The sequence below is a fragment of the Sminthopsis crassicaudata genome, chromosome 6 (genome assembly GCF_048593235.1).
Source record: "Sminthopsis crassicaudata isolate SCR6 chromosome 6, ASM4859323v1, whole genome shotgun sequence".
Classification (NCBI taxonomy): Eukaryota; Metazoa; Chordata; class Mammalia; order Dasyuromorphia; family Dasyuridae; genus Sminthopsis; species Sminthopsis crassicaudata.
The window spans coordinates 155,911,391-155,927,425 of record NC_133622.1 but is presented as its reverse complement, the minus strand read 5'-3'; the positions used below and the strand labels follow the sequence as shown (position 1 = coordinate 155,927,425).

Genomic DNA, 16,035 nt, shown 5'->3' with positions numbered 1-16,035 from the left:
TAGTACCAATTATTTTCATTCTAACCATCTTAGTAAAAAAGCAAAACAAAACAAAATACTTGCAAAAAGTTACTAGCCAGCAGTCAATGGGAAGCATTCCATTGAGGGCTTATGAGATCCTAATCCTTTAGAGTCGTCACTAGATCTTCAAGAAGGGCATATTTAACAACTGGGAAACCAAATCCTTGGATCAAGATTGTGGAAGTGAGCTATGGATTTGTGGTCATCCAGATTCTGTTTGAAGACTTTCAATATCCCAAAGCCAAATTGCTTTGAAAAATATAAACTGTTCAGAAGTTTGTCCTAACAAATCTAAATATTTGTCTTTTCAGTTTCCCCACTTTGCTTTCTATACTTTGGGTCCTCCCAAAAATAATCTTGATCTTCATTCTGCATGATATGTGAAGAAATCCCTAGTTCCTTTAACCCATTCTCAAGAATTAAAGTCCCATTAAAAATGGGACTTGATCAAGAGAGGTTTTACTATCCTGGCTGCTCTCATCTACTTTCTGGCCTAATTATTAGTGTTCTTCCTAAACAGTGGCATTCAAAACTGATCCCAATACTCTCCAGTGTGATCTACCCAGAGCAGAGTACAATATACCTATTACCTCATGATGTTGCCCTGTCAGACTGCTGGCTGATTTTGAACTTTTGGTCCACTAAAAGTCCGGCGCTTTTTCATACAAACTACTTGTCTGACCAAGCAACCTGCCTACTATATCTGGGAAGTCAGTTTTTCTTTTCACTTTTAAGACTTAAAATATATATTTCATCTTATTAGATTTATCCTTGAGCTCCATCATGTCAAGATCTTTTTGAATCCAAGCTATCATCTGTTGTATAATCTAGTTTTCTGTCTTCTGCAGATTTGATGAGCATGTCATTAATTCTTTTATCCAAATCACTGATAAAAACATTAAACAATACAGGACCAAACATAGTCCCTAGGCCATTCTATAGGAATTATCTTTCCAAATTAATAGTCACCATGAATAATTACTTTCCAAATAAGGTCATTCACCTAGTTTTGTATCACACTAGCCCAAGGGGTGTGGGATGACCCATTGGAATGTGTAGACAAACTACTTAAGATGTAGAAGGACTCAGGTTAGAATGACATGGAATACAATAGTCCACCTAATCATTAATAAAAGATTTATTTAGTTATAGCTGGGAAAGAACATTCAGAGAAAAGAAAGACTATCTAGTCAAGGATACAACTTCTATATCTTGAAGTTATAATATATAACCATGTATGAGTTATACCAGGAGACCAAGGTTGGATCAATATTTTGTTGTTCTTGTTGCTGCTGCTACTGCTGTTTTTCTTTAGTCATGTCTGCTTTCCAGTACCCCATTTGGAGTTTTTCTAACAAAGATACTGGACTTTTTTACCATTTCTTTTTCCAGATCATGTACAGATGAGGAACTGAAGCAGAGTTAAGTGACTTGCCCAGAGTCACACAACTAATGTGTCTGAGGGTAGATTTGAACTTAGGTCTTCATGACTCCTCTTCAGACTCATTTTACAGAAGTGGCAAATGCCAAATCTCTTCAATATCTTTGCCAAGAAAGCCCTAATTAAGGTCACAAGGAGTTGGACTGAAGAAACAATAACAAAACGTCCTGAATCCAGGCTCAGCCCTCTCTCTATCCACTGTCACCTACCTGTCCTCACTATAAGTCAGGCTCTGTTATTTTCCTCATTTTTCTAGTTGAAAAAAGCTGAGGTAAACAGAAGTTGTCACTTAAGGTCACAGAACTATGAGGTGTCTGAGGTTGATTTTGTTGAATGTACACCTTTTCCCCTGAAGGATTATATTCAGTTTTACTGGGTACATGATTCTTGGTTGTAATCTTAGCTCCATTGCTCTTCAGAATATCTTATTCCAAATCCCCCTGTCCTTTAATATAGAAACTGCTAAATCTTGACTGTGACTCTACTGTACTTGAATTTTTTCTTTCTGATTGCTTCTTCTGATTGATTTTCTCCTTGATCTTGGAGTTCCAGAATTTGTCTGTACTATTCCTGGGAGTTTTCATTTGGGATCTCTTTTAGGAAGTAATTGGTGAATTTTTTTTTTTCCATTTCTATTTGATCCTCTGGTTCTAGAATATCAGGACAATTTTCCTCAATAATTTCTTGAAAATTGATATTCAGGTTCTGTTTTTGATCATAACTTTCAGGTAGATCAATAATTTTTAAATTATCTCTCTTGGATCTATTTTTCAAGTCAGTTGTTTTTCCAAAGAGATATTTTACATTTTTTATATATTTTTTTTGGTTTGGCTTTATTGTATCTTGGTTTCTCATGAAGTCATTAGCTTCCTTTTGCTCAAATCTAATTTTTAAGGAATTCTTTTCCTCAGTGAGCTTTTCTACCTCTTTTCCCATTTGACCAATTTTGATTTTTAAGTCATTCTTCTCCTCATTAGCTTTTTTAAATTTCCTTTTTCACCACTCAGTTCTCTTCCTAATTTTTCCTCTATCTCTCTTACTTGGTTTTCAAGATCTCTTGAACTCTTCCATGGCCTGAGCCCAATTATTTTTCTTGGAGGCTTTGGAAGTAGGAGCTTTGACTTTGTAATCTTCGAGTGTGTATTTTGATTTTCCATAGTAACTTCCTATGGTCAGAATCTTGTCTGCTTATTTTCCCAGCCTATTACCCAGATTTTAACTCTTTGTAAGCTCTGTTTCCAGGGTGGAGGGTACACTGTCACAAGCTTCAATAGTTTTGTGCAGCTGTGTTATGTGTTTTTTTGTTTTTTGTGCAAAGATTATTTTTCTAGGAGCCTGACCACAAGCCTTCATTTCTGCCCTGGAGCTGTTAGGAGTGTCCCTGCCCCACTGTAGCTGTAAGATCTAGAGTGCTAAAACAACAAAGTCTGCTTTTGGGAGAGAGAACAGAGCTGGGGCAGGTGCTGACACTGGGGTACACTGGCATGGCCTGGCTCCCATTTTGGTTCCACAGACCTTTCAGGTCCTCTTTGGTGTCTGTGGGCTGAGAAGTCTGGAAGCCACCAGTACTGGGGCTGATTCAGAGGTCTTGATGGGTTCAGATCTACACTGGTAGGGCCTGTACCTGGACTGCACACTGGGCTCCCACCCTGTTGTTACAATCCCACCTAACTTTCTAAGCTGGAAAATGTTCTACTCTGCCTTTTATCTACTCTGACTCTCTAATAAAATTTGTTTAGAGTCATTATTTAAAGGAATTTGGAGCAGTTTAGGAGAGAGGTCAGCAAATTCCTGCCTTTATTCTGCTATCTTAGCTCCACCCTCTACTGAGACTGAATTTGAACTAAGATCTTTATAGCTTCAGACCCAGTTCTCTATCCCTTGCATCATCTGAATGGCTCCCTTCTTAAAATTCACATTTGTTATAGTTTATAAATTGTGTTCCATTAGCACAATTTGTAAGTTAACAACTTGTGCTGTTGTTTTTTTACCTTAGAATAAAGGTTAACTTAATTGAAAATTGAGATTAAATGATGATGTTTTACTCTTCAAACAGAATAATTCAACATCAGAGTTCAATACTTTTCCTTACAAATGTTAAGTGTGGTACCTTTCCTTCAAATAGCTCTGAACGGATAAGTTACTTTCATGATAATGTTCTTTGCATCTTTGAATGTTTGTTGGGAAGTATTTTTAGTTCTGTCTAGCAGATGGAAAAAAAGCAATCTTACTGAGATTAAATGATTTCCAAAAATTCATAAATCTAAAACATGATCATTCGTATTTTAGGTCACTATTGGCATTGGATTTGCCATCTGTTACACAAGCACAATATCACAAATGCCAACTGCTGAATTCTCATTTAAATATGTAGAATGCAGGATTTTTCTGCACAACTAAACTAGGATGGACAGCTGCATGCTGCCAGCCTATATCATCTAACCAGCTTTTAGAAATGTGGTTGGTAGCCCTAGCTTACATCCCATGAGTGTTTGTGATTAGACATCATTATCAGAGAAGAGTATTATCGCAACATCAAAAAGGAGATATTTCAGAGTGCTAAACTAACTTCTCAACTTAATAGTAACATTTTTAACAAAGGCCAGATATGACATGATTAAAAAGAAATGATGCCTGTATAAAATTTCAACATTAAATTCATACATAGGATCTGAATTAACAAAGGTAATATTTATCCAGAAAGCATACTCTGCATTTTCCTTTTACTTTGCAAGCATAGTTTAAATTACCTTCATGTTCATGGCATCTCCATGTATAACTGATCTGTCTTTTGGGATGTATAAAGAGTAGGAATCATCACAGAGGGGAAAAAACACTCAAACAAAACAAATACCCAACAAAATATGTCCCAGACAGCAGAACAAACAAGAAAATTGTTTTTGCCATGAAATTAAAAACTCTTTCAAACCATATAGAATTGACGTGTCCCCAGCTGTAAAGTTCACTGGAAACATTATCCTTCTTACGGCTTTTTTCCCTTTAAAGTTTTAATTTTGGATACCTGAGTCGCATATATGCATAGTAAGAAAAAATTTTGAGGATTTGCATCTTTTAATCTAGCATAGAAGGGGACTATAACAGCACCAATCATTGGCGGTAAAGGAAGTGAAGGGATAGGAAACATCCCCTTATTCTAGGCAAACAGTCGTTGCCTCCTTATTGACGTAAGACAATCGTTGGATCTCATCCTCCCCATTCATATCATACCTCAGGTCATTATTTCTTAGTAAATAGAAAAAATTTTCTTAGACTAAAAAATCACAGGTTATAATGCAGCTTTCTTAGTTAGGAAGAAGATAGATATAATCCCCAGCATTCTCTCTCTCTCTCTCTCTCTCTCTCTCTCTCTCTCTCTCTCTCTCTCTCTCTCACTCTCTCTCTCACTCTCTCTCTCTCTCTCTCTCTCTCTCTCTCTCTCTCTCTCTCTCTCTCTCTCTGTGTCTTTCTCTGTGTCTCTCCCCCCCACCATGGATTTATATGTATGTGTATATAAGTTAGTGCTGAATCCTTCTGTAACAGGTTCTCAGATCACCAATGTTTCCATTTGAAAATATGCAATAAATGCTACCAGAAAACCAGAAGACAGCCTGCCACAGCTCATGAAATCTGTCATACTTTGGTCCTCAGAATAATGAGTTGTATTTTTACTATTAAAATGTTCTTGAGCTTTCAAACATTGCTTTGGACCATCTTGAAATCCTGCCTCTTGATAAAGTGTGATTAAAATTCCCCAGACTATCTGTTCCATTCTGTTCTACTTTGTGGATTCCTCTTGATGAACATTCAGGAATCCTTTCTCACTGACCTACTGCTGGCCCCACTGCAGGTTTCATGTCTGTGAGTCCTTTTGTTGTTCAATTACCTTCATTGCCTGTATATCCTATCTATTTTCCCACTCAGAGAATTCTCCTCAGAAATTAAGATAAAGCATTTTTAAAATTTCATTTTATTTCACAGAGAAAATGTCAAAACCCAATATAACATCCAGTACATCATATAAAATTATACATATTGTCTAAAACATAAAATTCAACTCTTAATTTAAAAAAGAAAGCCCGTTTACCATTTCTTTTGTTCAAGTAGCTTTTCCAGATTTTAATCATCCACTGAAGTTGACAGGAGATTTGTAAACTGAAAAGATGCAAAGAAGTCAATGGAAAGATCATCTGATCTTTTAATTTCAAAGTCCCTTAGAGTTTTTGTTCTGTACTCTCTGTGCTCCTTTTCTGCTTCGTCTTTCATCATTTTGGTTTGATTCAATTGATAACACAATTCTCCACATAGCTCAGTCTAATTGTTTTTAAACTTCTTTTAACTGATTAGCTACTGAGATCTTCTTTCTTGCAACTCCACCTTAGTTCAGAATTAGAGTGAAGGTTAAGGTTATCTTGGCTATTTAAAACGTGACAATTAAAAATGGGTGAGTAGATAATTTCTTTTTGAAAGAAAATGATACTATGAAATTTATAAATGTTTTCATCCTTATGTGATTTTGTTGCATGATTCGCCTACATAAAGTCCTCTGCATACCGTTAGAAACTTAGAAAATAATTTCCTAACCTATTTTTTAATCTTCCAAATAAATCTCAAAGTGAGTTTTTGGATCTAACCTTTTTTTATATATTGGGAAATGGGAGAGACAGCCAAGAAAGCAGTATAGCAAAATGCACCAATTAACTCTGACTCCCAACTACCTCACATCTTTTCCTCTTCATTGTCCATGCCTCATTGCCTCTTCCACCTACCATACATTTTCTCTTCCTATCTGCCATGCTGCTTTTGATTGCAATCCCTGTAAAAGGGAAGACTTTGGACTTAGTTTTCTAGAGGGAAAGAGTGAAGAAAATTGCCTCACTGCAGTCAATCCTAGAGGAAAGGGAATATTACATTCAGTTCCTGGACCAAAAGAAGGATCCTAAAACACAGTCCAGTCCTGCTTTCCAAAGGAGGGAGTTTCCAGGCAAGAAGAGTCTGAGCTTTGGGCTAACTTAAAATCTTTAATTCCTAAAGAGAAGAATCCAAAATTTGAATCTGTCAAAAATATAAACCTTAGCATGATTTCAATATCTAAGAATGAGTGAGTAAACAAAAAGAAATAATGAACATATTATTTCAGGGATTTCCAAGACACCAGGCCAGAAGAGAATAATCCTAAAATATCAAACAAAATCCTCAAAGAAAAAGAGAGATCATTCACAAGATTAATTGGAATTCATAGAATAAATTAAACAAGAATTTTAAGAGTTAAAATCACATTATAAAAGAAATTTTAAAATAGAAGAACAAATTAGAAAATAAATTTGAACTAGGACAGAGAGACTTGGAAACAAAGCTCACAGTCTTGCAGAAGAGTTACCAAAAGCCTACCAAAGTTTAAAAAAAAATCTGAAAACTAGAATTGACCAAACTTAAGTTAGTGATTCTGTAAGAAAACAAGGAATACTAAAATGAAGTTAAAAAAAAACAACAAAAACAGAAGATGAAGGACATCAAATAAAAATAATTTATCTAGAAAATATTAAGGAGAGATATTATAAGACCCAAAAAAATTGATCCTGGATCTCAAGAAATCATTAAAGGATAATATTCAGATATATTGAAACCAAAGGTCAAAGTAAAAATATAACTATTCCAGTCTTAAAAGAAATCCCAAAATGAAAACTCCCAAAAATATCAGAGCTCAAATCCCAAGCTTTCAACTCAGAGGAAAAATATCACAAACAACCACCAAACAAAAAAAATAAAATGTAATTACTAAGGAGACACAGCAAAGATAACATAAGTCTTAGGTACTATAGTAAAAGAACAGAGAGCATAGGATGCAATATTACATTACATTACAAATGATACAGTTCTTCAAATAAGAATAACTTATCCAGTAAAATTGACTATAAACCTAGAATAGGAAAAATATGTTGTCCTTCAGTGGAATAGAAGATTTCCAAGTAATCTAGATTAAAAAGACCAGGTGGAATAGAACTTTGAAATATAAACATTGGACTAAAATATAATATTAAAAAAAGTTTTTTGAACTACAAATGAGCAATTGGGAAGGACTTTATATGGACAAAAAAGGCATTTTAAGAAAAAGACAACTCAATTCTATCTCTTGGGGCTCACAATATAGTGAAGCAAATAAGACAAAAGGTATGGAAATGATTTTGTTCTGTTTAAGGATTTCAAAAAGACAAAGAGAAGAAATAGAGAAAATGGAGTAGGAAAAGATGTCAAGGGAACTTATCTCACATAATCTTGATATTCAATTAAATTAGGAAATTAGAGGGAATGGAGAGAGGGGGGATAGGGTATTAGAGGGGTAGATTCACTTGTAATAAGAAAAACCCATCCTAAACATAGAGGAGGTAAAGAGAAGGTAAAAAGAGGAGAAAGTATAAAGAAATAGGAAGATGGAAAATATAGCTAATTATCACAATTATGGGATAAAATAAAAGAAGATAGTAGAATAGATGAAAAGACCAACTACAAAAAATATATTTGAAGTATAAGAAACTAATAAAGTTCAAATAAAGATTGGGACAGTATCATGTCTCAACTACACACACACACACACACACACACACACACACACACACACAGAGAGAGAGAGAATAGCAATCTATTTCAGACAAGGTTATAGCAAAAATCAAGTTAATTAAAGCATACAGGGAAAATACATTTTGCTGGAAGAGTAGAGCAGTCGTGTAAAACTCAAATAGAAACAGGAGCCAATAATCCATACATAAAGGTTCCTGCAGGCCACGTATTAAATTAGTTTTAAAATAAAATGTTTTCTATGTTTTATTCTATTTTATTTATTTTGTTAAATGTTCCCAATTACATTTTAATCTGGTTTAGACTACCCTAGGGAATGTAGTAGGCACCCTGTGGCCCATGGACCTCACATTTAATTAACCTTTTTGCTATAGACAGTGAATCAGGTTCAATATCTAACATATGCACCATATAGCATAGCATATAAACATTTTTTAAAAGTTAAATGTTATAGGCAGAAAAAAGAGGAAAATTATAATGAGGGGGACCCCTCAATATAACTCTGAGCTAGAAAGATGTTTACAACTAAATAAATACATAAGAAAACCTGAAAAGTTAGAAATGCACTTTATCCATTTCCTCTATATGTGCATTTTTCACTGCTTGTCTCTCATTCCAGGAATTTTATTTCTACTTCTATGCTTTCATCTTCAAGTTTCAGCTAAAATCCCACTTTTCATAAGAGGCAATATCTCTTAATTGCAATTCCTTCCTTCATTAATTACCTACAATTTATCCTGCATCTTGTTTGCATATAACTGTTAGTTTATTTCTACTCCATTGGATCATGCTTTTGAAAGCAACGACTGTTTTTATCTTTCTATATGTCCTTAGCACTTAAGCATGTGCCTGGTAAAAAAGTATTTAATAAATATTTGTTGACTTGATATTGCAGATTTCTGGTAATTTTTAAATGAAAATAGGAAAAAAATAATTCATAATTTTCAGCTGACACCTATTAAATTGACCATGGACATACAGATTTCAAACACATCCTTTACTAACTACAGTGCAATAAAAGTTAAATAAATATCTGTTGAAGAAAAGACAGCTGGAGGCAAATTTTAAGAATTGGTGGTTCAAAGAATAGGGCATGAGAATAATGCATAATGTCACTAAAAAGTGGAAGATAGAAGGCACTCATGTGCTATAAAGTTTGTGTCTATAAACTCAGAAAAAGTTGAAAATTATTGCAAAAATTACTAGCAAAAAAATCTAGAATTCCCATTGTTACCTCTTCTATTTGATAGCATAACTTTGGGAGGTGGAGGAAGATGGTGGCATGAAAAGCAGCATTAGTGCCTAGCTCCCTTCTCCACAATGATTTAAAAAATGCATGAGACACATACTGATAAGGAAAAACCAAGAAAAAGTTTCAGTGAGTCATTTTTCCAGTCCAGAGTACTTTAAAAAGATCTTAAGGTCTTTAAAATTGAAAGCAAGGGGAAACCAGACAAGACATGAGGGCAGAAAGAGATCTCAGAAGCTCCATGGTACAGGTGGATATCATGTGGCAGCTCAATTGGCCATTTCCCAGTTGTGGATCACAGATTCAGGGCAGAGAGAAAAAGTGTCCGGAATGCGGACCCTAGATGTGTACTAAATTAAGGAACAAGTTCCTGAAACTTAATTATGTGACTCTTGATACCAGGTAGCCCAGATTCTAATCCTAAAATCAAAAACAACCCAATTAAGTGATGAACAGGAAAAATATATTTTACTAAAAGGCATCATAAGTAGTGAATTAATGATAAATCAGCATTAAATATACATGCATCACATGACATAGAATCTAAATTCTTAAAGGAAAAGTTAAATGTATTGCAGAAGGAAATAGCAAATCTATAATAGTAGGGTATCTTAATTTATCCCTGTTAGAGCTAAGTAAATCAACCAAAAGTTAACAATGATGCACTCTGGAGACTGTTGAATAGGAATAGGAGTTTGTTTGTTTCTCATATGTGGATGACACATTCATGAAAATGACCATGTAAGTAGGACTCTTTCAAACTTCATAAATAACAGGAAAAAAATAGCAAATGCATTTTTTACTAACCATCATGCAATAAAAATTACATTTTATAAAGGATCTTTGAATCAAAGATTAAAAATTCCTTTCAAACTAAATAACTTAATCATAAAGATTAAGTGGATCAAAGAATTTTCAGATCAATAATTTCTTTAAACATAATGACAACATTGAGACAATATCTTAATAGTTTAGTCAAAAAATATATAAGAGTATATCAATGAATTGGGCATGAAATTTAAAATAGAGAACCCACAAATTAAAGGCCCCCAATTAAAGATCAAATTAGGAATTCTAGAAGTTAAGTGAGAGAGTAACAAAATATACTAAATATCAAATGATAAAGTAATGATGGGAAAGTGAGTAAACAAAACAAATGATGATTATGGAACTAGGTATGCCTAAAACACAAATCAGGGCAGGGAATAGAGATAGGAAGAAAGAGAGAAAATTCAACATTATAAACACAGATTTACCAAATGCCCCATTGGAATAACCAAAAAAATGAAACAAGGATTTGGTTGGGGTTTTTTCTATATTATAAATGAAATGAAAGATCAAAAATAAATACAAGAGAGTAAACAACTTGTTAAAACAACTTAGTACTAAAAATGAACAACTTCACTCAGGTAAGAGACTATAAAAATTATATTAGACCAGATATGTTGTTGAATTTGATGAATGGATAGATTTGTTTTGTTTTAGCTATAATTATTTGTTACGCTGAACTGACCTCAAAGAAAACAAATCTGATATATACAGAATAGAAACTAAGTGATAATATTTAAAAGCTGAAACTAAGTTTACTTATACATAAGATTAACTTTTTAAAACAGAAGTTGTAATCATTCTATTAGAATAAAAAAATCTTAATAGAAATAACCCAAGAAAATAACATATTTAAAGGAACCTAGACCATGAACCAATATGAATATTAAATTTGTATGCATCAATTTTGGCATAACATTTAAATTCATAAAGAAAAATTTCCTAAGTGGACAAAACATAAATAGTAACAACAAAAATAGATTTTGATATTCTTTTCTCAGAGCTGGACCCATCTAATGGAAAGATAAGCAAAAGGGAAATTGATGAACTTAATAATTGATGGAACTAAAAGATTTATGGCACCTTCAGAAGACAACCACTAAAAAATATAATGCGCCACTAAAAAATATAATGCACATTTCTCAAGTACCATATGGCACCTTGACAAAAATATAAATGCATAAAAATACAGAGAAATTCTAAATTAAGACAAATAGTAAAAAGAAAACAAAACATTCTTAGCTGGCCATAACCCAATTAAAAGAGAAATTAATTCAAAGACCAGAAGCAAACAACTCAAGCTCAGATTTAAAACTTAATAATAAAATTCTAAAACAAATCACTATTAGGTGAAAACTAGACTTTAGAGGAAAAAAAATATATCCCTAAAATACACATTAACAAAATAAAAATGAGTATGTAAACTAGAACTAGAACTCCAGGAAATCCACAATAAGCAAAAATAAAAAGGAAATTTTGAAAAGTGAAACAAAGTTTGATTGAAAACCCAAGAGTATATAATAGATTAGCAAAACTAGAAGTGGGTTCTCTGAGAATATAAACAAAATTTATAAAAATTTAGACAATCTAAGAATAAAGAAAATGACATTTATTAAGAGCCTATTATGTACCAGACACTATGCTCAGCACTGGGAATATTAAAAAGAAGCTTGAGTTCCTCCCAAACCCCTCCAAATACCTTTATATAATGGATTCCAACAAATTCTAACAATTCTATAGTAGTTAAACGGACAAAAAGTGAAACAAATTTCTCTGATTTAAATAAAAGAGCTCTACAATAGGGAACTCTGGGAAACTATTTTCATGAACCACAGTTGCCTATGAATGGTATCGATAAAAAATAGAAAAAAGAAAACTATTCACATGCTAAAACAATATGAGATCACTAGTTTAAATATTCCAAATTTGTGTATTTGGTTGCATTTTTTAAAAGGCCACTGATAATTCCTTTTAGTTAAACTATATTATATATAACAAATTGAAAAAAAAGGTTTCTATTTTTGACTAGAGAATGTTAGTGCTCATTTTTTCATGTCAATCAACAAATTTTCAGTGTATTACTTTATGAAGGGTTGCTTGACAATATTTTTTATCTACTTCACCAAGATTTGCTATTTATGTAAGTTCCTACATTTTATTGATTATTGGCATGAAAATGAGAAGTAAACTTTACTCTTCAGTGTTTGCTGAGCCTTACCATATCGTGGTGTTAGTCCAGGCTTGTAATCTACTTTCCTAAAACTCCGTTTCTATTTTTCTTTTACTCTCCAGGTAGTTTGTGATATACTCCAATCACAAAATTGTTTCCTAATTTTAACCATGCTTTCTCCTGTCTGTCTGGCATAATCATTTCATTACAAAACATATCTTAATATACAAAAGTATGCCTTCACCCCTCCCCTGCTTTAATCTAGTTTATATTATGTATTGAAAGGGTAAAATAAATTTGTATATGCAATTACATATAGATGTCAATCTCTGTGTACATGAATGTTTAACTCAGGGGTTCTCAAACTATAGCCCGTGGGCCAGATGCGGCCCACTAAGGACATTTATGGGGCCCGTCGGGTTATGGCAAATGGGCTAAGAGGGTGGAGACAGAGTGTGAGTTGTTGTTTTTACTATAGTCCGGCCCTCCAACAATCTGAGGGACACTGAACTGGCCCCCTAATTAAAAAGTTCAAGGACCACTGTTAGTCTAGAGGGGAAAATTGTCTATATGTTTCTGAATGTAAACAAGATAACCAAAAACTGATACTGTTTTTTATTAGAAAAATAGCTCTACAAAATATAAACTAATAGATATGAGAACTCTACTGAAGAATAAAGGCAAAAACATAGGAATTGAAGATATTTCAGCTCTACTCACTTATTTTCTTGTCTCTCATACATAGTACAATCAATAACAAAATCAGCCTAACTTCAAGAAGAGAGGTTAGGATAGAAGTTAAATAAATATCAAGTGTTGATCAGAAGGAAAGATTGAGAATGTTTCTACTATAGAAATAAAAAGTGACTAAGACGGATGACTCTGAAAACATAGAAGAATCTTTGTTCTATCTAATTTTTTAAGTTGTTTTTCATTCATATCTGGTTCTTAGGGTTTTCTTGGCAAAGATGTTGAAATGGTTTGCCATTTCCTTCTTCAGTTCATTTTACAGATCAGGAAACTGAGGCAAACAAAGTAAAGTGACTTGCTTAGTGTCACAAAGCTAGTTAAGTGTCTGAGACCAGATTTAAGCTGAGGAAGATGAATCTTGTTGACTCCAGGTTCTATCCATTGTACCATCTAGCAACTCCTATTTTAAAAGAATATGTTCTGATACCAGCCTATCAAAAGATTCAGCTTTATCCACTATCCTAATATATACAACTTAGACTGTGTCCACTTCAAAAGAGGTGCTGCTCTTCAATCTATTACATAATCAATAAAATAAATGAACTCAGGACAGTCAGGGACAAGGAGAAATTCTTACAACTGACCATGGATAGAATGTTAATAGAATGTTTGTCTTTGTTTATTTGATAGTTTATCTAGATGTAAGCCCTCTGTACATGGCCATCTTAAATTTTAAGTTTTTAGAAGATCAAGAGTTATTTTCATTAGTAAAATACCTAAAATAAAACCACATGTAACTATATGCCTGTGAATATCTCCAAATCAGTGGGTCTTAAGTTCCACACACTCCTGAGCTGACTGTAACTGGATTTTTCAGGGGCCCATGAGCTTGGCTGAGAGAAACATATATCTTTATTACAGCTTTATTTCCACTAACCTTCAACTAAAATTTAGAAATTTTTTTAATCATGAATATAGGCAACAAACAGTAGTGTAAGCAATCCCTGTCACTATTACAATGGAAATCATAGAGGTTCATATCACATTGCAATAATTGCTGATACTTTGAAATATACTTTATACATTTATCACTACTTGAAATGACTATAGTGTTTTTGGCTCATTACTAGACATATTACTATATTACAATCTGCTTTATCTGTTTTGATGATATTTCATTGTAATTTTCAGAGTAACTTTTTCCTTGTAATCCTGTGCATCTAAAAACATTATTCTGAGAAGTCCAGGGCTTCACTAGTATAACTGCCAAAGGGATCCAAGATAAAAAAGGGAGGAAGGGAGTAACAGCCCCTGTTATAAATGATGATGCTTCAGCAATATGCCGATACATTCTCTTAATATTTCCAAATAACAAGTGTTATTGGAGTGCTGAAGGGGAAGCTCAGTGGCTCAGTGGATGCAGCTCTGATTTTGGAGTCAAGAAGATCAGAGTTAAAATCCAGTGCCAAAAACTTAATAGCTTAATCCCGTTTGTTTTAATCCACTAGGAAAGGCAAATGGCAAAACACTACAGTATCTTTGCCAAGAAACCTCCTGGACAGTGTGGTCCATGAGATCATGAATAGAACAATAATTTTCTTTCACTTTTTAGAGTTGCAGTTGTAATACTCAAGATGCTGGGGGGGGGGGGGGTTGTGGAGTAGCAATAATTGTGTTCATCTTTAATGGAGTTTTCACATACAGGATAGGTAGCCACAAGGTGGCATTCATTATCCTAATTCATCTAATTCTGTACCTGTTGTACCTGTAAAGTACATACTTTGTCTGAGACTCTATTCTACCTAAGGATATTATCTTTTTTGCTTGACTATTTCTCCTTTCTCTTCCAATATCTGTTTTTCATCTCAACCCCGCACAAGCAATAATCAGTGTGTTTCTCTAACTAGCAACTCCTTTTTCCTGATCTTCCACCCTTATAATAGAAGCAAAAAGGAAAGTAGCAAACCATGCAATTTCTATCCCTATGCCAAAAGTACAAAAGCCAATTTAATTTTTCTAGTCCTTAAAAATTAGTTAATTGCCTTATTTTTTTCTGAAATAACTGCACAGGCTGCTGTGAAATCCTATCTCATTATCTCATCATGTTATGGGGGGCATCTTGAGTTGCTGCAAGTCACAATCTCAAAATCTAAATTATCAATCCTCCCTGCCAAAAAGCTTCTAAAGGAAAATGATTGCAATATCTCTAAAATCATAAATTGTTGATTTCTCTATGAGATTTAACAATCAAATGAGGGGACATATTATTTGAGTACTTATGACTTACATGATTTGTGTTTCAGGTTCACCCAGGGGATAACTCTACCAGGACTCCTATCCAAACGGACCTCTACCTGCAAGTTGTCATCTATGACCATGTTTCTCGAAGAAAGACTTAAACATCAACATACTGGGTCATTTTCTGTTTCCTTGCAATAAGTTTAAATCACAAGACTTGTAGCTATGAGGCAAATAAAGACATTTGAAGAGATCTCTCTCTTGACTGCCTTTTGATGAATACAAGGGTAACCTTTACAATCTCATTTTGAGGTTTTTTCCTACACTACAAAAGAGCTTTCATGAACAAGGAAGCCATATTGAATGACACAGCTCACATGAGTAAAATCATTGATGTTTCAAAGAGGCAATAATTTGTGACATTTCTAAGCCTGGGGGTTTTGTTAGCACATAAGAATTGTGTGAATTTCTATTAGTGACAAAAGGAGTGGAATGCAACTTTATTCCACATAGCAGAAATCCCTGAAAAAAAGATGAGAAGATTTTAAAATATTTATGTGATACAAGATCTACTCTAGCTTATAAGGATAAAGTTCATGTATTTTTTAAATTAAATCATATAAATATGGAGCATTAAGTTACTTAATTCTCTATGTAAAAGAACAATACAGGAATGCTTCTGCCTGCATGATCCTGGGCAAATTGTTTAACCTCTCTGGGTTGTTGTATCCTTCTCTGTAAAGGGAAAGAGTTGACATAATTGATTTTTGTGTTCCCTTTTAGCTCTGCCTATATGAGCCTATAACATATCAAGACATCATTGTC

General features: G+C 33.6%; 1 protein-coding gene across 1 annotated transcript in view; it reads left to right on the top strand.

The window, feature by feature from the left end:
* CFAP299 (cilia and flagella associated protein 299) overlaps positions 1-15,463 on the top strand; it is a 449,964-nt gene extending 434,501 nt beyond the window's left edge. The window contains exon 6 of the mRNA XM_074273112.1: positions 15,276-15,463. Within this exon, the coding sequence (XP_074129213.1) occupies positions 15,276-15,371 (96 nt within the window). The 3' untranslated portion in view covers positions 15,372-15,463. The remainder of the gene's footprint in view (positions 1-15,275) is intronic.
* Positions 15,464-16,035: the final 572 nt, after the last annotated feature.